This window comes from Polypterus senegalus, chromosome 7, assembly GCF_016835505.1.
Source record: "Polypterus senegalus isolate Bchr_013 chromosome 7, ASM1683550v1, whole genome shotgun sequence".
Lineage (NCBI taxonomy): Eukaryota > Metazoa > Chordata > Cladistia > Polypteriformes > Polypteridae > Polypterus > Polypterus senegalus.
The window spans coordinates 107,465,468-107,489,000 of NC_053160.1; the positions used below are offsets into that span (position 1 = coordinate 107,465,468).

At 39.3% G+C, this 23,533-nt stretch overlaps 1 protein-coding gene across 1 annotated transcript in view; it reads left to right on the plus strand.

Moving 5' to 3' along the window:
• Positions 1-23,533, plus strand: part of LOC120532052 (protein unc-13 homolog B-like) — an 812,076-nt gene that overhangs the window by 258,068 nt on the left and 530,475 nt on the right. The window contains exon 6 of the mRNA XM_039757963.1: positions 7,043-7,128. Within this exon, the coding sequence (XP_039613897.1) occupies positions 7,043-7,128 (86 nt within the window). The remainder of the gene's footprint in view (positions 1-7,042; positions 7,129-23,533) is intronic.

Consider the following 23,533-nt stretch of genomic DNA (forward strand, 5'->3'; position numbering starts at 1 on the left):
CTGTTATGAGTGTTGCTGTCTCATATATATATACATATATATATATACAGTATATATATATATATATATATATATATATATATATATATATACATACATACACACACACATATAAAAACATATACAGTGGAACCTCGGTTCACGAATGTCTCGGTACACGTACAATTTGGTTTACGACCAAAAAGTTCGCCAAAGTTTTGCCTCGGTTCATGACAACACACTGGATATACGAACAAGCCAGTTTCCCTTTCGGTTTATACATGTTCAGTCTCTCCCTGTGCATTTCCTGTGCAGCAAGCAAGAGAGAGAGAGTGACACACACACACACACACACTCACACAGGCTGCGCGAGAGAAAGCGCGACACACACACAGGCAGCGCGAAAGAGACTCACACACAGACAGGCAGCATGAGAGAGCGCGACACACACACACACAGAGGCAGCGCAAGATGCACCACGCAGGCAGTGCGAGAGAGAGCTGGACGCATTAAGGTAGGAAGGCAGTTAAAGAATGCACTGGGCTTGATTTTGTTTTCACTTCTGTTTCCAGCGATCTGTTCATAGCGTGCATTGTTGCAATTATTTTTCTTGGTGGTTTATTCAATTACGGATTTTTTCAAATGTTTATTTTTTCCCTGTGCTTAAAACTCATTAAAAAAAAAGTGCTTTTACCCAGCGGTTGGTAGCGCTATAGCGCGAACTATTGCAGTGTTAGTTTTCTCTGTTATTCAATGTTTTTACATTTTGTTTACTATTACGCTGCGTATTCTATGGTTTGATTAACTATATTTGTGCTGAAAAACTTAGAAAAAAATATATATTTACATACACTTCGTATGGTCTGGAACGGATTAATTATATTTACATACAATCCTATGGGGGAAATTGCTTCAGTTCACGACCAAATTGGTTTACGACCAGAGTTTTGGAACGAATTATGGTCGCAAACCGAGGTTCTACTGTATATACATATACACATATTCATATATACATATACATACTGTATGTACATATATACATATACACATACATATATATATATACTGTATATATACATACATACATGCATACACAAGCACACATATATATACACTAGCAAAATACCCGCGCTTCGTAGCAGCGAAGTACTGACTTAAAATTTTTATTAAGAAGAAAATTTTACCTTTTTATACTGAGGGAAAATATACCAATAATTATTTGTTTGATCTCTTTGTATACCACATTTTGAGTTCGGCCCTCCGGTTGTCATATGACCAAGCTGTGCGCTGAGCTTACTCTTGAGCATGCAATGTACAGTTGACCATGTGAACAGTAATCTTGTTTCAAATCTCACAGCTTGGATTGCTGCTGTCATAATCGGTTTGAGTTTCATGGTTTGTTTCAATGATGACAGTATTTGCAGGACTTTTGAAGTGACATTCGGCATCTGTCAAGTGCTGTAAGCATACAACTGGTTTCATCGATAACTTCACATCCAGCTTTTGAGAGTTTAAACATTTATACACATTGAAGTGTCCACTACTGAAATCGTCACCTGTGAGTCTAAGATGTTTAAGAGGCACTGGCGGTTGTCGAAAGGTGTAAAATATTAGGCCATTTCGGTACTCTTGAAAGCGACAACCGAATAATTCAGCGGCAGCCATCAACTCACATTCAGAACCATAGGTGAAGGGCTTAAGCATTTCACTCTTATAGTGCTTATGTGTAGTATAATTATCTCCTGGACCATCATCAGTCCACACCTTGAACCTGTCCCAGTCATTCAATACATAAGACACAATGTTCCTCCGGATATCAAGAGTGAGCCTGATATGGCCGTGCAATATGTAACACAGAGAATGGAAAAGGTAGGTGCCATTTCCGGGCATGGAAACCACTCGGTAAGTGACAGTTCTTTGATCAATGGTGATCACCTCGATAGACATGTTAATGGGGGTATGGTTGGAATGATAAAGGAAATGGGTACCTGAACAATGTAAAGTAAGTCTAAAATACCTAAACAATAACTATAATCGTAATAAACAAACAATAAAACAGCAGAGAAACCGTGGGTTAAATAAAAAGGTTGTAGTTATCAGCAGGGAGACATGAATCCCGTGGCGAAGCAAGGAAGGGAATGTAGAGACCAGAGTGACGGACGGCCTTATATAGGCAGGCAGCCAACAATATTGGAGGCGTTGGGATGGGGGACCAAACGGCGCCTCACACGGTGACCGAGCTGCATGTTATGGACATATATATGTACGTAAGTAGGATTCAGTTAGAGTTGGGAACCCGATTACCAAATTTCTTGAAGATGGGCCCATAAGTAACAAAGACTGTTGAAAAGCTCAGTATGGCGGCCGATCGTGGCATCATACCACCAAAATAAGTATGTATACGTTATGACTGTTACGCATAGAATTTTGAAATTAAACCTGCTTAACTTTTGTAAGTAAGCTGTAAAGAATGTGCATGCCAAATTTCAGCCTTCTACCTACACGGAGAGTTGGAGAATTAGTGACGTTGGAAAGTTCAATATGGCGGCCGACAGTGGCATCATACCATCGAAATAAGTACGTACATCGGTTTCGGTTAGCGCAGGGAAGCCGCCTACCAAATTTCGTGAAGATGGGGCCGTAAATAAGAAAGTTCAACATGGTGGATTTTGTCGACCCTTATGACCGTTACGTGTAGAATTTTGAAATGAAACCTGCTGACATTTGGCAATGCTACAACATCTTTGCCTACCCTCCCCCTGCCACATTTTTTTTTTTTTTTCTGTCTGGTCTCTCCCGGTGGCTGCCTGATGGGATCTGGGTCCTCGGCGGGGTGGGTCGCCCTTGGGACCCGGGCTGCTGGGTTCTGGGCCCGGCTGACTCGGGGGTGAGCGGCTGGGGCGAGCCTGGGGGCTTGCTGTTGATATCTCCCGGGACTCTGCCGGCTGCTGGTTGTGGCCCCCCGGGGTGATCCTCTGCGCCTCTCGAGGGGGGGTTGGGGCTTCTCTGGTGACGGTCTCCCTGGGGTCTCCGCGCTCTGGGGTGACCTCTGGATCTCTGGGCTTGGAACTCCCTCCATCTTCCGCACGTTTTTGGAGGCAGGTCTGTGGCCCTTCACACTCACTATTGGACGCTCCTATAGAGAAACCTTACACATACAAGCGTGCGTACGCACACAGGTGCTCACATGGTGCTTTCATAAATATGACTTGGACTTCTTCAGCACATGACCTAAGGCTGTGGTTGGCCCTAAATGCCTTAGTAATTATTACTGTGTGATTGTCAGCAAACATTTTTACTTTTATATATCTTCATGTAGCTGATGCAGCAATGTTTTTGTCTTGTGGTTGTTTTGGTTTTTTTCTTTTGTGTGTCCCCCTCTTTCTGCAGGTCTAGAAGCGGATTCTGGTTCATTTATTGTTTATTCTATACGAAACCCCCTTTAACTCCATCTCTTCCTTTTCTCTCTTCTTTTTCTTTCACTTTTGTCTCCGTGTCCGGTTCGAATCTTAAAAACATCTGAAAATATTTCTAATAACGTTTTGGTATTAGGCGTGACGTTAGCAGAAGCTGTAATGCTCCACCTGAGAGAAAAACTGTAAGGCTAGTCACCAGCATTCAGACATCAATTCTGATTGCTTTACAGCCGAACAGGACATGGTAAAAAAAAAAAAAAAATGAAATGAAACCTGCTTAACTTTTGTAAGTAAGCTGTAAGGAATAAGCCTGCCAAATTTCAACCTTCTACCTACACGGGAAGTTGGAGAATTAGTGATGAGTGAGTGAGTGAGTGAGTCAGTGAGGGCTTTGCCTTTTATTAGATAGATAGATAGATACTTTATTAATCCCAAGGGGAAATTCACATAATCCAGCAGCAGTATACTGATACAAAGAAATAATATTAAATTAAATAGTAATAAAAATGAAAAAAATTTAAATAAAATTAATGTTCGCATTTACTCCCCCGGGTGGAATTGAAGAGTCGCATAGTGTGGGGGTGGAACGATCTCCTCAGTCTGTCAGTGGAGCAGGACAGTGACAAAAGTCTGTCACTGAAGCTACTCCTCTGCCTGGAGATGACACTGTTAAGTTAAGTCTAGATATATACATACACACACACATATATAAACATATACACATATACATACATATCTACATATATACACACATACATATACACATATATATATATATATATATATATATATATATATATATATATTAATTTATACCCTTTGGGGTGCGAGCAGCTGTTGCTGGGGGTGCCAGAATCCATCGAGGAAGAAAAATGAAAAGCATTATTTGTACAAAATCTTAATTTATCTATCCATTCCTAAATATTTAAATGGGCAGGCTATTTCGTATCAGTGCAATACGCTGCTTGTTAAAACGGATGACTTCCGCTCATACATGCACTTATTTGTGCGTGGGGATTATGAACTATTCAAGTTCTATTTGAAATATAAGTAATTTTTATTTAGTCGACAGAAATATCTTTGGTAGGAATGTAAGTTAAAATTAGTCATCATTGCATAAATTTTTCTTCACCATAGAAATGTAAAGACTAAATTCAATTTACATTCCTACCAAAGATATTTCTGTCGACTAAATAGAACCTACTTATATCCAAATAGAACTTGAAAAGATATATTTTTTCGAATCTGATCGCGCATTTTAAATTGACTTGATGCACACTACATCGAGCCTGTGTGCTATTGTACACTCGCTTGCCTGCCTCAATAAGTCACCGTTGCTTCGCCCTTACTTTTTTACCGTTCATTTAATCATAGCTAGTCGCGAAAAAGTTAGAAAATGGAAGGAGAATTACACTGTGTATGGCTTTACCAAAACAATTATTGATTGCGAATAAAGTATCCATTATTCATAAAGCTGCAATTAGTGATCTGTTTTTCTACGTGTTGTAATGTGAGATTTTGCATATAACTTGATAAATGTTTTGCATGTCTTTATTTGTAATCTAGGCGAAGCAATGTTATTTAGTTATACTTTGGTGAGAGGCATTCTTGTTTATCCCCCCCATGTTTTAAGACTTTTCTTTGTAATTTTATGACAGGATTTTTGGGATGTATCTTAAACCAGTTCGATGAGTATTTCTTTGCTAAAGTCTTTTCTCCCATCCCCCACACAAAGCCAGGTTAGTGTAATATATGGTCTTGCTATTGTGGCAGGAGATAAGATGTTCTATTTCACCCATTGATCTGAGGTATGGCTGTTTGGAATTGGCTTGTCTCAGAGGCCTTCAAGTACCATGATATCCTATTCGCTGTAGGGAGTTGGACAGAAAAACTATAAATTTGCTTGCTCAACCACATTCTCTCTCTCTCTAACCAACATATGATGAAGAAGCATCTCTCTTGCTAACCTGTGATGATGAAGACAACACAATGAAGAGCACAGCTCAGTAGCCATATTGAACAGATATGTGGCTGAAAGCTGAGCACCAACGATGCCTTAACTAGAGACATTTTAAGTAACTACAAGTCTGTGTGCCACCTGAATTACATATCACCATTTTATCAGGTTGTATGGCTGCCAATATTCAAATGTACTTTGCATTTTGTTATTGTTTATGAATATTATCAATAATACATTATTTTATGTGTAACAACTACTGCTTGTCTTTTTACTACATCTAATTGCCTGAGGTTATAGATATAGAAGGGAAGGTGGGGAGAAGTTATATAAAATAATATCTTATAATCAGTGGTAAGTCTGTGAGTTTAGGCATTCTAAGGCTGCATATTAATAATACTGTACAATAGGGGAAAGTAGAGCAATACATATATTACTCTACCAAGATAAAACACTGCGTTAACCTCATATTTTTTCATACTACTTCTCAAACTAAGGGGGTGCGAAATCGGCATCATCCATCACAGGGGGTGCGAGGGTAAAATGAATCGAGAAGCGCTGATATATATGTATGTGTGTGTATGTATATAATATGTGTGTGTGTGTACTGTATGTATGTATATATATATATATATATATATATATATATAGTTGCACCATGGCATGTGGTTCGTTTATTTGACAGTATGTAGATCGGGATATTTATATATGTATATGATTATCATTATTTATTTCAATCAGGTTCGTATTTGGAGGATGTGTTGTGTTCAAGTTCCATTCCGTGTTTGTCAACCATTGTAAAGATATCAGATTTCATTCATCGATTCCTTTCTTACTGCATTAATAAACAGCTCGTCTTCCTCTTTATTTGAGACATCACACACTGCATGCACGGGTCTTCCTTTAGCTGGACATTGACGTTTTCCACCGTGTGCTTTGTTTCCGCAGTAGCTGTACTTATGAATATGCTTGTATAAGTCACTCACTTCATATTCTTTTGCTGCCTTCTCAATTGTGTAATGGTTTTTTGTTCAGCGCTCTTTGGAGCTCTTGCTTTTTGTCTGCGTACTGCGTTCACAGTCACTTCACGTGAGCATTGAAAAGTACATGCATTTAAGGTTCTGAGCTGTGCTTGTGCTATCTCGTGCGATGTCCACGGCTTTATTTAATTTTAGCTAAGACCCAGAACTTAAAAGTTTCTCTCGCAGTTTCGTTGAGTTTGTGCCAAACACCATCCTGACCATCTCATCTTTGTTTCCATAAGCACAGCCCTAAACCTGTGAATGTTTAGCGGTAGAGTGTTCCTATTGGATTGCTGCTGACGGACGGCCTTATATGGGCAGGCACTCAATTACGTGGAAGGCGTGATGATGAGAGACACGTCTCCCGCCTCTTCTCCTTCTTCTTTGGCCAACAGTAGCCCAATTTCCAGCCAGCACCCTGTTGGCTAACAGTACTAGTGGCCGTCGTTGTTAACCTGGGGCTTAAACGATCCAGTATGGAAATTTGTGTTGTTGTCCGCATATTGATTTAGCAAAATTTTTACACCAGATGCCTTTCCTGACGTAACCCTCGCCATTTATCCGGGCTTGTGGTTGGGTTGTGTGTAATTTAACATATTTTAAGTAATAAAAATTCAACATCTATGTATATTTTAATCCATACATAAAATTAATTATTTCCTCTTCAGATATCCCAGAAGAAGAAGCTAGATATTGGTCCTTGAAACTGGAGCAAGCAAACGCAGTGATTGGCATTGAAAAGGAGGAGATTCAAGTAAGTTCAATGGAAAAAGATATTTAATTGTAGGTCTCACACTACCTTTCAAATTGGCATTTCATTGTTAGGCATGTAAATTAAACTTAACTCAGTTTTGCTACAAACAGTTTTTAACACTAGAATTACCAGAGCCTACTTAAAAACTCATAAATCCAGCCCACCTTAAATCCTTTCTCACCTCTCCATCAGTGTCTTTTGTCCTGTAAATGTGTCAATAACCAACAAGCAGTCTGGTATCCCATTCCTACTCCCACTGCTGCAGTTCAATTCGCAAAGAAGTTTCTCAGTGCTCAGTGTTTATCTTGGAGTGAAGTGCTGGGGCTTTATAGGGTAAAAAAATGTACATCATCATTTGGAATGCATACATTTCATGTGTTCCCTGTCAACAAAAATCTATGTAAAAGCGTCATTAACAAAGAAACGTTTTTTATGTTTTAGTAATAATTGACAAAATGCAGAAATGAAATGTATAATGTGTAAAGCCTGAAATACAAATATAAAATAAACACTTTCACAAAAGGTACAAGTACAGTAATCCCTCCTCAATCGCGGGGAATGCGTTCCAGAACCCTCCGCGATAGGTGAAAATCTGCGAAGTAGAAACCATATGTTTGTATGGTTGTTTTTATATATTTTAAGCCCTTATAAACTCTCCCACACTGTTAACATTATTAGAGCCCTCTAGACATGAAATAACAGCCTTTAGTCAAAAGTTTAAACTGTGCTCCATGACAAGACAGAGATGACAGTTCTTTCTCACAATTAAAAGAATGCAAACATATCTTCTCTTCAAAGAATGCATGTCAGGAGCAGAGAATGTCAGAGAGAAAGAGCGCGCAATCAAAAAATCAATATGTGCTTTTATGCTTTTAAGTATGCCGAAGCACCGTGATAAAGCGGCATTTTGTAGAGGAGCGTCCGCATCCTCTAGGCAAACAGCCTCTGTGCAAATAGCCCCTCTGCTCACACCCCCTCCGTTAGGCAGAGAGAGTGAGAGAGACAGAGAAAAGCAAACAATCAAGCACCGCACGGGAAGCATATTGTATATCATTGAGGAGTTTTATTTAATATGTAATACATGCTCTGATTGGGTAGCTTCTAAGCCATCCGCCAATAGCGTCCCTGGTATGAAATCAACTGGGCAAACAAACTAAGGAAGCATGTACGATAAATTAAAAGACACATTGTCCGCAGAAATCCACGAACTAGCGAAAAAGCCATGATATATATTTAGATATGCTTACATTTAAAATCCGCGATGGAGCGAAGTCGCAAAAGTCAAAGCGTGATATAGCGAGGGATCACTGTATAACAAAACAAGTGTACTTTTATTCAAAATTTAACCGAAAAGAAAGCAGGTTACGGTAGGCGGTTGATACGACATCTTGCTTGGTGCAGTGCTAAGAACTGCCTTCCAATAAAGAGGTTGCGGTTTCGATATCAGCTGCTTCCCAGATTTACCATTTTGAGTAGTGAGCTGCTCTTATTGTTAATATCATACAATAAAAACATACATTTGATTTGCGTCAGTAAATTTATAGTACTTGTCAAAGTTAGCTGTTTTTTTTCAGTTTTTATTCTCTCACTTGCGTTTAAGCTCCCACACACATCCCCCACCCCTCCCACCCCCTGATCTGACACCTTTGTTTTGTTATTCCCCTTCTTTATTTGAAAACCTTGTCAGATCTTGTGCTTGATCGAGACTGGGACTGAGAAAACTGTGGAAATGGATGTGAGTGGTGTGCGTGACTGAGAATGAATGTAGATGTTAATTTTTTTTTTATTCAGTTTTATTTTTTAGTGTTCCTGCTCATCTGAATTAGTATGCACCTTCTGATCCATGATGTCAAATCCACATTGACATAAAAAAGAGAGTTTGGTATATATGACATTTGGAATAATTCATTTTATGACCTTTATTGTACCTTTCGTAAAAAATGTTGTTGCATTTATGCAACATTATATTTTTTTGCATACCTTCATGCGGTTGTAGTCAGTGACAGTGTTTTTTTTTTTTTTCTATTTTTTTCCCCCCGATTTTTGCCACTGTCCACATTTTGCTGCATGTTGGTATTTCTTTTAAACACCAGGAGATGCAGAGGACAGAATAGTATAGACAGGTCAGTTCCGCGCTATATATAATCATCAGATTCAAATGTTAACAGTTAAAATAAAAATATCAAATAAACACTTTCACAAAAGGAACAAGTATAACAAAACAAGTGTGCCTTTAATTCAAGAATTTAACCAAAGAAAAAGGAAAGCAGGTTACAGCAGGCGGTTCAAACGACAACTTGAGTATTGCAATGCTGCTTGGTTCGATGCTGGTAGCTTCTCAAGTTTACTGTTTTGAGTAGAGAGGTGCTCTTATTGTTATTATTATACAATAGAAGCATACATTTGATTTGCATCTGTAACAGCCGCACTACTGACGGGGGGGAGAGGGGGGGCATGGGCCAGGGAGGTTTTGTGGGAGCATGAATGTGAGTTAGAGAATAAAACTGCAAAAAAGAAAAACCGCTAACTTTGACAAGTACCGTATTTTTCGGACCATAAGACGCACCTGACCATAAGACGCACCAGTTTTTAGAGAAGGGAAATGAAGAAAAAAGATTCTGATGTCTTAAAACATTTTATGTGCATTAAAACCCAACATCACAGTCATAAACACATGTAATCAACCCTGTAAAGTGAACAGCAGCATTTAGAACCATTATTAACAAATACAGTCAGCAAAAGACAAAATTACTGTAAAACACAATAACGAGAGACTTCAGTAATAAAATAGAATAAAGTTGAACAGTTACGCTCTTTTAGGTTCTGCTTGTTTTATGAGAACCCCAAGAACTCCTCATCGCTAGAGTCCGAATCTAGAAAGCTCAGATCCTCACAATCACTAACAGGACTTTCGTCACTACTGGTGCTGGTACCTGTATTTTCATATAACATACTGTATCATCTTCAGTCCCATCTAAGGCATTGCTGATGCCACATTTTTTGAAGGAATCTACAATGATCTCATCCTTAACTGAGTCCCATGAGGTTTTCACCCACTCACAAACTTGGGTAATAGTGGGCCTTTTCATTCTTCCAGTAGGTGTAAGATCATGATTACCAGCAGCCATCCATTTGTTCCACTCTTCCCTCATAAACACTTTAAATGGTTTGTTGATGGACACGTCCAGAGGTTGCAGCTGGCTGGTAAGACCACCGGGAATTACACCTAAATGAGTTTTGACTTCTTTAAAGTTCTTTTTTGTAGTGTCGGCGATATGTGCTCTGAACTGGTCAAGCACTAACAAGGATGGTTTTTTTAAAAGCCCACCAGGACGTTTGGACCATACTTTTTCAATCCAGAGCCTCATTCCCTTTTCGTCCATCCATCCTTTGTCATGGACATGCACCACGACTCCGCGAGGAATTGCTTCTTTTGGAAAAGTTTTCCTTTTGAAGATGAGCATTGGTGGCAATTTAGTACCATCTGCACAGCAGGACAACACAAGAGTGTAATGGGTTTTCTCATGCCCTGAGGTTTTAACGGTTATAGTTTTTGCTCCTTTGTGGTCTACTGTTCTATTGGATGGTACATCAAAAGTAAGCGGGACTTCATCCATATTTCCAATCTGGCTTAGTTCAAATTGATTCTTCTTTCTGGCATCAATGACGAATTTGTGAAAAGACAAAATCTTTTCTTCGTATTCGTTGGGCATTTTTTGAGCAATTTTTGTTTTGGTGCGCATAGCAAGGCCAGATCGCTTCATGAATCTGTAGCACCATGATGGTGAGCCAGTGAAATCTTGAATTCCTTTTTCTACAGCAATGAGTCTGGCTTTATTCATGATCATTTTTGTGGAGACTGAGAAGCCATTTTCACGGTGATGTGTGATCCACTCCTTTATGTCCACCTCCAACTCTGGCCACTTTGCAGCATGCCCACGTAAAGTTTGCTTACTTTTGTCCAACTTTTGCAGCTGATCCTCCTGTTTCCGCCACTCTCTAATCATCTTTTCAGAGGGAGGTGGTCCAAAGTGTCTCTCTGCTGCTCTGTTGCCATGTTCCTTGGCATATTTTATAACTTCCAGTTTGAAACCAACTTTATATGTGCATCTCTTCTGCTTGGACATCTTAGTGAGGAGGTGGTACTGGTACAGTATTTCTGCAAAACCTTCAAAATCGTAATTAAAGAACTGTCAGTAATACCAATACGGTGTCTTTTTAATCCCCCCCCCATATTCCATCAGGTGCTCTCATATCCCCCCTCATTCCATCCAGTGCTCTCATATCTCCCCCACACACATTTTATTACTATCAGGCCTAAACACTGTTACCAGTATAGTGGGGGGCAAGTTGTACCGTAGTTCACAATATTGCCCGTATACTGTATGCAGAGACTTTCTGTGATTTACCATAGCGGTAACATTTACGGTACTGTCCCACAGTGTAAAACACTTTCCAGCCTCTCACAAGGCTAAAAGCTGTCAGCAAAGTTCAGTGTTATTTGCCATGATATGTATGGTCATTTTGTTCCAGGCTCAGGCTGACTGAGACTGTGACAGTCTGTCACTACTAGTTCTGAATTTGTCTCAGTTGTATTTTTAATTGTATTAGGGTTTCTTTTATGCATATTCAGTTGTATTTTTAATTATCATTCGGGTCATTTTGCTAAATCGCTTGTAATTCGACCTCTCCAAATTAGAATCATTGCTGTTATTGAACTATCTGGAGTATAAACACATGTTTGGTCTCTTTGTAAAGGTAACATTCTCTAGTTTCACCCTTAGTAGTCAGAATCACTGTAGGTGTGACTGATCAAAAGTTATGCACATTAGAACTCACAAAAAAAAACGAATTTTTTTGTTCTCGCCTAAGTTTTTTTATGAAAATAAAGGAAAATAAAGCTGCAGTAGGTAGGTGGGGACAGAAACACACTATGTACCAACAGAATAACTTGTTGACTACTCAAATTTCATTATTTTGAAAAGAATACCTGTAAAATGACATTTTTTACACCAGTTTTTATGTGGGCATGCCCAGGGGCTTTTTAGAGGGACCATTATCCACATTTTGGAACATATGGAAAAAGTGTAATAACTTTTGAATGCTTCAACCCACATATATCAATAAGGGCTCTAATGAAAGCTTACACCTAAAGTAATCTATATCTACACACAGTGTCACTCTATTAGTTATGGAAATTCATGTTCCATAATAAAAACAATAAAAAATACACATTTCTATGTAAAATGGTCAATACAAGTTATGGGCCAAAAATATATTTATATTTTTATTTTTACTTTTTTTATAAAATGCACACAAACTATATATGCCGTATATTTCTTTTACAAACTGTTACAACACAGCTCAGCGTTTTTCCATGTGCCACTTGATGGCAGCAATCACTAGCAAGCAGAAAGCACAAGGGCGTGGCACGTCGCTCTCTCCCATTATACCTCGCGGTGCCGGTTGAATACTTTTGCAACGCGTACATGCATCTATTATTTAATCGAGCGTTTATTTACGTTTAAACTTCTACTTTTATTCATATTTAAACTGCGAAAAAACTTGGCGAAATCACAATAAACAACCACGCACCAACTCTGCAGACTGGCACAAATGCCACCTTCATGAAGCTACGATTGTTTTTTTACAAGTTAAGCATAGCAAGTCACATATCAAAATGCTCGTCTGCTCATTGGCTGTAAGTTTTGAGTGTCAGTCACAGTGTCCAATCAAACTGGTAGATTCTACCAGAGTTCAGAGCTATACGTCACCCTGCAAGCTTTCTGTGACACTGGTTGGCTATACGAGGTGCCAGTCAACCCCAGACCCGTGTAATTGGCCAACTTAGGTGTCTTTCGAAAGCTAACACTTCCGTGTTTCATGCGGTAGCATGGTTATCGCCAACAGAAACAAATTACGTCCTAATATGAGCAATATAAGTGAAAAAATTACTTAGGTGGTCTCAAGTTATGAAACATTTTCTGGAGTTTTTGTCCCTTTGAGAATATATCGTGTGTTTTGGACCTAAATCGTTTTACTGGATTATATTCGCTGGAGCCTTATGGACACAATGGGATCAATACTGCTCGGAAATATTGATGTTTGACTTGCAGGGGGTCTTCAAAGGTAGGCACAGTCAACTCTTAAAAGTATGTACCGGTACTTCTCTGTAAAAAAGGCTTTAGTGTCAGTGCTGTGGTTGTTGTGTGTCAAAATGGTTTATATCATCGGAAAGACGAGACTTTGAAGTTTCATTTGATGTATAGGGTGTCGAGATGCATGGCAAGATGGGCATGCACACATTACTGTAACGTTTTTGAACCGCTGTTTGTCCCGGGACCGGGCGTGCGCGTAATTGTATTAGGGTTTCTATTTGTATGCATATTCTTGCGCTTTTACCTTCACTCAGTCATTTCACTTGTCATTTACCTCTATTCGTATTTCACTGGTGCGTGCGGTGGTGGCGCTCAACTCGCAACTCCTGTCCTGCCTCAGCTGGTGTCCGCCCGCTTCCGGGATTGGAACCAGCGTGAGGCGCACGTGTTCTCACAGGAGGGAGGTCACATGTGCGCCTCACGCTGGTTCCGATCCCGGAAGCAGGCGGACACCAGCTGAGGCGGATGGGAATCGATGAATGATGATGCATGCAGACTGCAGGATCAAGGAAGGGACCGACACCGTACACTACACTGTACCAGTTAGAGTCCAGTCCCCTGACTCCAGTGAGCGGTGCGGACGGGGGCGGGAATGGAGCATTGCAGCCAGCAGGAATGATCATGGAAGCAGGTACGGTACTACTACTACCACAGGGCAGCAGCAGCGCCTGACTCCAGTGAACGGGGCGGGCGGCCCGGGGGAATGGAGCACAGAGCCGGGCAAGTTGAAAATTTTTTTTTTACAGCACATGTTTAGGCTATATTCGGACCATAAGACGCAGGGACTTTCCCCCCCCAATTCTGGGGGGAAAAAAGTGCGTCTTATGGTCCGAAAAATACGGTACTGTAAATTTATAGCGGCTGTAACACTAAAGAGAATTATATAGTAATAACAATGGCAAAGTACTTTCCCAACTAGTAAGAAAATTTTAACTTTTCAGCGTGGTTTGTGTTAAGCAAATGAAAGTTTAACACTAGAAATGCCTCAGCAGTTGGCATTGTGTTTTTAAAAATTAAATTATTTTCTCAGTCTATGTGGCATCCTGTCCCTACTTGACTTTTCCTAATTTGCTACATTGCAAATGTCCAAGTTATAGTAACTGCAATTCTTTTCAGAAAACGTGTTTTGATGATTTATTTTTAAATTATTTTACATTAAACACCCCATGTTGGGTACCAAGTATAAATCGGTGTCACTCTGCTTCGTATGGTAAGATGGCACTCTCATGAAAGAAGCTTTATAAATGAAAAATATTTATTGCTGAATCAAGAAAAAAGAATGCTCAAAAGGAGTTGCCTTAAAGGCATTCCAAATGCATACAAGTCCAAATCCACTAAACCAAAAATCATAATCCAAACACAGTACCAGAAAGATGAAGAAACTAGGCAAAAAAAAAAAAAATGACATACAGCACTCATACAACAAGTATTAAATTGTGGCAACCTGGGGGCACTCAAGCTCATCACATACTCGACATAGACAGGCTTAGACACAAGTATATAAGCACAAAGAGTTTTGTTGTGGGAGACTGTTCTCTGTGTTTCCCACACCACAACTACAAGTACTGTTAAGCACAATAACACACAGCAATCCTTTCTCTTCTCACTGTCCCCTCTTTCTCTCTCTCACTCTCTCTCTCTCTCACTGTCTCTCTCTGTCACTGCCTCTTCTGCTTGTCCACAAGCTTTGTGTCTTTGCTTCCGACTCTGGCTAATGGAGTTGTTGCAAGCACCTGTTTTTATATTAACCTTGGAAGTACTTCTAGTGTTCCCAAAGCTCAGCCCAGGAGCACTTCTGGGTAGGGCTGGAGCTTCACACAGTAGGGCTCCCCAGTCTCCACAGCACTCTGTTTGGCGGCACCCATGGAACCCAACAGGGCTGAGTTGAAGAACTCTAATTTCCATGGTGCACTGTGGGAATCTTTGATGCTGCCACATCCCAGGGGAGGCTGCCATTTGGCAGACCAGGGGTGATAATGTCCTGTGTATGTTGTCTCCACTGATCTATCACAGCCAGGTGTCCCTCACAAAATGATTTCAGCTTCCCCATCTTTGACCTAAATAGCCAGAGGGAGAGAACATGAATCATAGGCAAAAAAGAAGGTTTAAGAAAAAAAAAGAAATAGCAAAAAGCATGAAAATAACTCAGATTTATCAAAGATAATAATAAAACATAAAATACACATAAATTCACACTGATACAAAACAGCTACCTTTATTGAGGTTATTGTCAACTACCAAAATGTGAATTTCTGTTTCTCTCTCTTGAACGTAGGCTGTTGATAGTTTTATAATCACTTCATCATGCTACTTTCCCTTTACCTGCATGTTCCATGAAATATGTGCTGAAGTACATTGCACATGTACTTTGCGCAAATGTAAGCATGCCCATGTTGATCAAACACAGGAAGCTCTGCAGTGTACTTATGACTTTATGCTGTAGGAAGCTAAGTAAATAAATATAAGTAAATAACATTCAATGTGGCTCCTATATACAGTAAGTAATCTATACATTTTTTTCATATAAAGACCATAACAAAACATAATCACAAACAGAACTTTGCATGATACCTTGTCGAACTCGGCATGCCCTGCTATTTCCTTAAAGGACATGCATGTGGCAGATTGACTGGCAGGATGACGCCCAACTTCTTGCTGCATCCAAATGGTTCCATCTTTCGCCTTTATGCCTGGTACAGCTGCATTGTTCTTATGTTTGAGTGGATGTTTCTTTCAGGGATGGCTTCTGTTCTCTTTCTCCGATATAGGACCCTCATCCTCATTTGAGTTCACTTCTGTTATAACATCTTTATTTGAAAAAAGCAGTGTCAGATTGGGAGAAGCATAAACGTGACTGAGAGAATCTTCTTCTTCATTCGACTGCTCCCGTTAGGGTTTGCCACAGCGGATCATCTTGTTCCATATCTTCCTGTCCTCTAAATCTTGCTCTTTGACACCCATCACCTCCATATCCTCTATCACCACATCCATAAACCTTAAAAAATATGCTAACCTTTACAAATAACCATACATTTACAACAGCTGTTACAGACTCGAATCAAATGTATGTTTTTAATTTATAATAGTAACAAAAAGAGCAGATTACTACTCAAAACGGTAATTCTGGGAAGTGCCCAGAATCAAACCCGTGACCTCTTGATTATGAGTCAGCAGTTCTCACCGCTGTACCACCCAAGCGGTTGTCTCAGTGTTGTACCCTGACCCAATTTCTTTTTGTTCGGTTCTATTCTTGAATAAAAGAACACTTGTTTTGTTATATGTGTACCTTTTGCGAAAATGTTTATTTGAAATTTGAACTTCAGTCTTCACACATTATGCACTTCATGTCAAAATTTTGTTAGTACTATAATATGAAAAAATATTTCTGTTTTAGGTATGCGTTTAGCATTTCTTGCTCTTTTCTTTTCATCCTACACTTACACAAATGGTTGATGACGTGGAACACCCATGAAATGCATGTGTTTTAAATAACGATGTATTATTTACCCTATACAACTCCAGGCATCTCTCACCCAGAAAGACATGACTTGAGCTGAGAGAACTTTTTGCCCTACTTGAGCTGTGGCGGTGTGGGGATGGGATAGCAGACTGCTTGCTGCTTGTACTGATCGACACATTTACAAAACAAAAGACGCTAATGGAGAGGTGCAAAGGAATTTAAGGTGGTCCCGGATTACAAGTTTTTTCGTAGGCTTCAGGGATTCTAGTGTTAAAGAGAATAAGCAGCTTTAAGAGAAGGTTTTTGTGCCACCAAATAATAAGTAAGTTTAATGCAAATACCAAACAAACAAAAGCTGCAGGTTCAAACTTTATGTTCTTGAGCATAAAACAGATTTAGTCATGTTGAATTACCTTATAAAAATCCATTTACATCTGTCCATCAGTACAACTGTCTGAAGTTCATTATGTTTATGAAAATACTTTGTTTATTACTAGTATCTAACCTGAAAATGTTACCTTTTAGTTTAAAGACTACTCATACATAGTTTTATTTTTTACCTCATCTGTACATATTTTAAGTTCTGTCTTTTTAAATATAATGCACTGTTTGAAACTTCAGATACACATAATTTGTTTTGTTAATTTTGCCTCATAATATTTTTGCTTTATGTGCATAATGTTTGTAATAATTACCACTAAAATGACCAATTAAACGAAGAGTGCTTAAGTAACTCTGATCTTGCTTTGCTTGATTGTGCATGATACTTTTTATCAGGTAAATCATTAGGCTTTCATCTCTGCTGCCATCAACCCAAGTAGGTGCATATCTGTGTGGTATTGCAGTGGTGTGGTTGATTTGATGTTGCATCTTTTTGCATTTATCTTACCCAAATTCATGTTGGTTAACAGCTCCCTGTGAGGCAGGTTCAAATGTCTGCCTATTGCTGAATAGCCTTTTTTCATCAAGATATTTCCATCAAACTGTGAACCATTTGTCTCACAGATTTGTTGTTAAACACTTTACTAACCTGTTCACTTTATTCTCCTTGACAAACTTATATAGCTACAGCAATAACCCTTCCATTTTTGGGGAGTGTATTTGTTAGAACTTATTGTTATAGAGCCTTAAAAAATATGGACATGGACATTGAAAACAAATGAACAGATGAGAGATTTCTTTCAGTTTCCTGCTGTGAGTTTTGGCAAACAAAGCTTGATTTTTGTAAAATAAATACTCCTAAATTATGTTAGTGAGTACTTTGCTTCTGACAGTTTTTGTGCATGAAACTTTATGCATGCATCTTGCCAGTGTTCATAATTGCTGTATATATAGATACTTTTATTATATAGACATACAAAGTGATGGTTTTGGGTAAAAAAGAAGTCAAGGGACAATGCAATTTATGCTTACCCCTCCTCTTGTACCCCCATGTTTTGAAAATGAAACCTCTAAAAAACTGTTCAAATCATTTAGTTTATGTGAATTGTATGCAGAAAACATTCAGTAAGATGTCCCCATTTCTGTGCTGGCTAAAGCTTTGTTGATATGGTTCCCAGTACCTAGCAGAATCACATAAGAAACTGAACAGACTTAGAGAATGTTTCCTTCACTGTTGGACCCATGAAGATTTATAAAGGCTATGCCTGCTGTTACAAGGTCTCCAAGAGCTCCAGGTATTTTCTTATTCATGTTAAGTTTTATTCTTATTTCCCCAAGAGGCCATGTTATTTGTGACTGCACAGAATCAGGTCATTAAATATTCTTTTATAAAAGTTAACACTTGTAATATAAATACAGGTGATTCAGGGCTGGCATTATAATACAGAAAATATGACATTTTCCCTGTTTAAGGTGTAGAGATTGTAGCCTTGTTTCTAAAGGGGTCTTAGTATAGTTTATCAGCAGACAATTTGTTAATATATTGATCAAATTGTAGATCAAAAAGGGTTGTATATCTATTGCCCTTCTCCTAAATTTTATATGCAAAAATTACCTGTATAATACACTAATGTTGTAAGGAGCATAAAATGATATTAGAGCAGTGTTTGTCAAATACACTGTATTCGCAAAAGTATTGAAACGCCTGACCAGTACATCAACAGGGCCTTTAATGACATTGCATTCAAATACAGTGGTGTGAAAAACTATTTGCCCCCTTCCCGATTTCTTATTCTTTTGCATGTTTGTCACACAAAATGTTTCTGATCATCAAACACATTTAACCATTATTCAAATATAACACAAGTAAACACAAAATGCAGTTTTTAAATGATGGTTTTTATTATTTAGGGAGAAATAAAATCCAAACCTACATGGCCCTGTGTGAAAAAGTAATTGCCCCCTGAACCTAATAACTGGTTGGGCCACCCTTAGCAGCAATAACTGCAATCAAGCGTTTGCGATAACTTGCAATGAGTCTTTTACAGCGCTCTGGAGAAATTTTGGCCCACTCATCTTTTCAGAATTGTTGTAATTCAGCTTTATTTGAGGGTTTTCTAGCATGAACCGCCTTTTTAAGGTCATGCCATAGCATCTCAATTGGATTCAGGTCAGGACTTTGACTAGGCCACTCCAAAGTCTTCATTTTGTTTTTCTTCAGCCATTCAGAGGTGGATTTGCTGGTGTGTTTTAGGTCATTGTCCTGTTGCAGCACCCAAGATCGCTTCAGCTTGAGTTGACGAACAGATGGCCGGACATTCTCCTTCAGGATTTTTTGGTAGACAGTAGAATTCATGGTTCCATCTATCACAGCAAGCCTTCCAGGTCCTAAGGCAGCAAAACAACCGCAGACCATCACACTACCACCACCATATTTTACTGTTGGTATGATGTTCTTTTCTGAAATGCTGTGTTCCTTTTACGCCAGATGTAACGGACATTTGCCTTCCAAAAAGTTCAACTTTTGTCTCATCAGTCCACAAGGTATTTTCCCAAAAATCTTGGCAATCATTGAGATGTTTCTTAGCAAAATTGAGACGAGCCCTAATGTTCTTTTGCTTAACAGTGGTTTGCATCTTGGAAATCTGCCATGCAGGCCGTTTTTTCGCAGTCTCTTTCTTATGGTGAAGTCGTGAACACTGACCTTAATTGAGGCAAGTGAGGCCTGCAGTTCTTTAGACATTGTCCTGGGGTCTTTTGTGACCTCTCGGATGAGTCGTCTCTGCGCTCTTGGGGTAATTTTGGTCGGCCGGCCACTCCTGCGAAGGTTCACCACTGTTCCATGTTTTTGCCATTTGTGGATAATGGCTCTCACTGTGGTTCGCTGGAGTCCCAAAGCTTTAGAAATGGCTTTATAACCTTTACCAGACTGATAGATCTCAATTACTTCTGTTCTCATTTGTTCCTGAATTTCTTTGGATCTTGGCATGATGTCTAGCTTTTGAGGTGCTTTTGGTCTACTTCTCTGTGTCAGGCAGCTCCTATTTAAGTGATTTCTTGATTGAAACAGGTGTGGCAGTAATCAGGCCTGGGGGTGGCTACGGAAATTGAACTCAGGTGTGATACACCACAGTTAGATTATTTTTAACAAGGGGGCAATTACTTTTTCACACAGGGCCATGTAGGTTTGGATTTTTTTCTCCCTAAATAATAAAAACCATCATTTAAAAACTGCATTTTATGTTTACTTGTGTTATATTTGACTAATGGTTAAATGTGTTGGATGATCAGAAACATTTTGTGTGACAAACATGCAAAAGAATAAGAAATCAGGAAGGGGGCAAATAGTTTTTCACACCACTGTACATAGAGTTTAATGTGGAGATTGTACCCCCTTTGCAGATATAACAAGGCTTTCAAAAGAGTTTGGAGTGTTTCTGTGTGAATTTGTGCCCATTTATTCTGTAGAGCATTTATTAGGCACTGATATTAGATCTCCAATCCAGTTCATAACAAAAGTGCTTGATGGGGTTGAGGTCAGGACTCTGTGCAGGTCAGTCAAGTTCTTCCACACTGAACTCATCCAACCCATGTCTTTATGGACCTTGCTTTGTGCACTGTGATACAGTCATGCTGGAATAGAAAAGGGCCTTACCCAAACTGCTTACACAAATTTGGAAGCATAGTGTTGTCCAAAATATATGCTGATGCAGTAAGATTGCCCTTCACTGGAAGTAAAGGACCTAGCAGAAAACCTGTGAAACATCCACACACCATTATCCTTCCTCCACCAAAGTTCACAGTTGGCATCATGCAGTCAGGCAGGCAATGTTCTTCTGGCATCCCCCAAACCAAGACTCACCCATCTGACTGCCAAACAGAGAAGCATGATTCATCACTCCATAGAATACATTTCCACTGTACCACAGTCCAGTGGCGGTGTGCTTTACACCTTTCCATCTGACGCTTGTCATTGAACTTGGTGATGCGAGGCTTGCATGCAGCTGCTCGGCCACGGAAACCCATTCCATGAAGTTCCCACCGTACTGTTAATGCCAGTTTTAGTTTGGAACTCTTCAGATATGGAATCAGCAGAATATTATCGACATACCATGTGCCTTAACAGTCGTTGGTCCCACTCTGTGACTTTGTGGTCTTTCGCTTCATTCCTGAGTTGCTGTTGTTCCTAAATGCTTCCACTTTCCAATAATACCACTTACAGTTGACCTTGGAATATCCAGCATGGATGGAATTTCATGAATCATCTTATTGCAAAGGTGGCATTCTATCACAGTGCCACGCTTGAAGTTACTGAGCTCCTCAGAATGACCCATTTTGTTTCAAAAATGTTTGTAAATGTAAACTGCATGGCTTGGTGCTTTATTTTATACACCTGTGGTAATGGGTCTGATTGAAACACCTGAATTCAATAATTAAGAGGTGTGTCCCAGTACTTTTGTCCTTCTAGTGTATCTACTAGCTCAGGGTGGGCAATGTCGGTCCTGGAGAGCTGCAGTGGCTACAGGTTTTCATTCCAACCCAACTGCTTAATTAGAAACCAATCCTTGCTAGTCTTGCACCTTATTTAATTTTATGGCTTGTTAGTCTGCAATGTAAGGTTCTTATATTGTGTAATTTTTACTCTCCAATGATATCATCCAAATGATTTGAAGCCTAAAACAGATAATTGTCAGTCTTCCACATTTTCTGTTACATGTTTTATTAAATCAAATGAATGATGCATGATGAACACACACAGATGTAAATGAAAACAAACTGGATGGAGAACTGCTGGCTGCTTTGTCAATTACATTTTATTGATAATAATTAGCCGTTAAAGTAATGAATGCAGCAGTTTAAGATTGAAATAAGCAATTGATAACATATAAGACCACTAAAGCGAAGCATCAAAATGTCACTTCAGCAATAAGTGTTTCATCAGCAATAATTGTTTTCTCATTTAGAAACTAGGTTGGTACAAAAACCTGCAGCTACTGTGGCTCTCCAGGACCGACATTGCCCACCTCTGTTCTAGCTAATTGTTTTATGATGATGGGGTATACAGTGGAATAATTTAAAAGTACTCAGTGTGAGGAATTGTTCAGACATTCACCTGAGGCTAGGAATTTGAAGCGTCTCCTTCAACATGAGTCATTTTGAATTTATAAAATGAAAACTGGTGGTCAAAAACGGTTAATGAATATGAATCTTACTTTTAAGTAACTTTACAAGTTTATCTGTATGTATTAAGGTGGTTGGACTGTACAATAGTATTGAATGAAAGTTAAAAAATTATATATTCTTATAGAGGTCACTTAGCATTATGGTTGTAGAGGTCACTTAGGGTGTATACTTTTATACATTTAAATTGTTCATAATGTTTGGCCCTGAAGAAGGAATTGAGGATCACAAACCATACTGTATATGAATAAGTGTAATAAGTAACAAGATCAAATCAATGTCATATTACATAAGTGCAAAATAGGTTATTTTTGAGTGTCACTAAAACAAAAATAAGTCTGTAGTGTAGCCAGTCTGCCAGGTAGCTTACAGTTCTAACTGCCCAAATATAACAACAAAGTTCTGCAAAATAGGAGTATAATGATTATCCCTACCCATGATTCCATTTTGCAGTATCTTCACTACTGCGGTGGGCTGGCGCCCTGCCTGGAGTTTGTTTCCTGCCTTACGCCCTGTATTGGCTGGGACTGGCTCCAGCATACCCTCGTGACCCTCTGGCTGGGATGTAGTGGGTTGGATAATGGATGGATGGATTTCCCTCTGCGTGATGCACCGAGAACAATGTGCAGTACAGGGAGAGACTGAACACGTGAGGAAATCATTGGCGCGTACAAACCAGAAGGGAAACTGGCTTGTTCGTCACCCGAGTGTGTGGTCGTGAACACATGCAAAAGTTGGGTGAACTTTTTGGTCGTAACCCAGTTTGTACGTGTTCAGAGACGTTCGAGACCTAAGGTTCCACTGTAGTTGTTTTAATTGTTTAATTTTAGTTTGACACATCTGTGTATCATATGCTATGTCAATTTCAGAATTAACACTTTTAGTTCCTGGTACAGAATGGAGTTGCCATCAAGCCATGCGCTGTGACTCCTCTCAATGATATATGTCATGCGAGATGAAATACCTCATTCTGAAAACACTAGTAACACCAACACAACCCTCAGAAACCTTCAGGGTCTTGTCACGGAAGGTCTCCCAAATCACAATAGAATCAGAAGTCGCACCCAAGTCCTTAACACTAGAATTAGCAGAGCCTACAAAAAAACTCGTAAATCTGTCCCACCTTAAATTGCTTCTTAAAATCGTTCACAGCTCTCCACCAGCGTCTTTTGTCATCTAAATGTGCTGATAAAATCAGGCTGCACGCAGCCGACTATTCCATCCC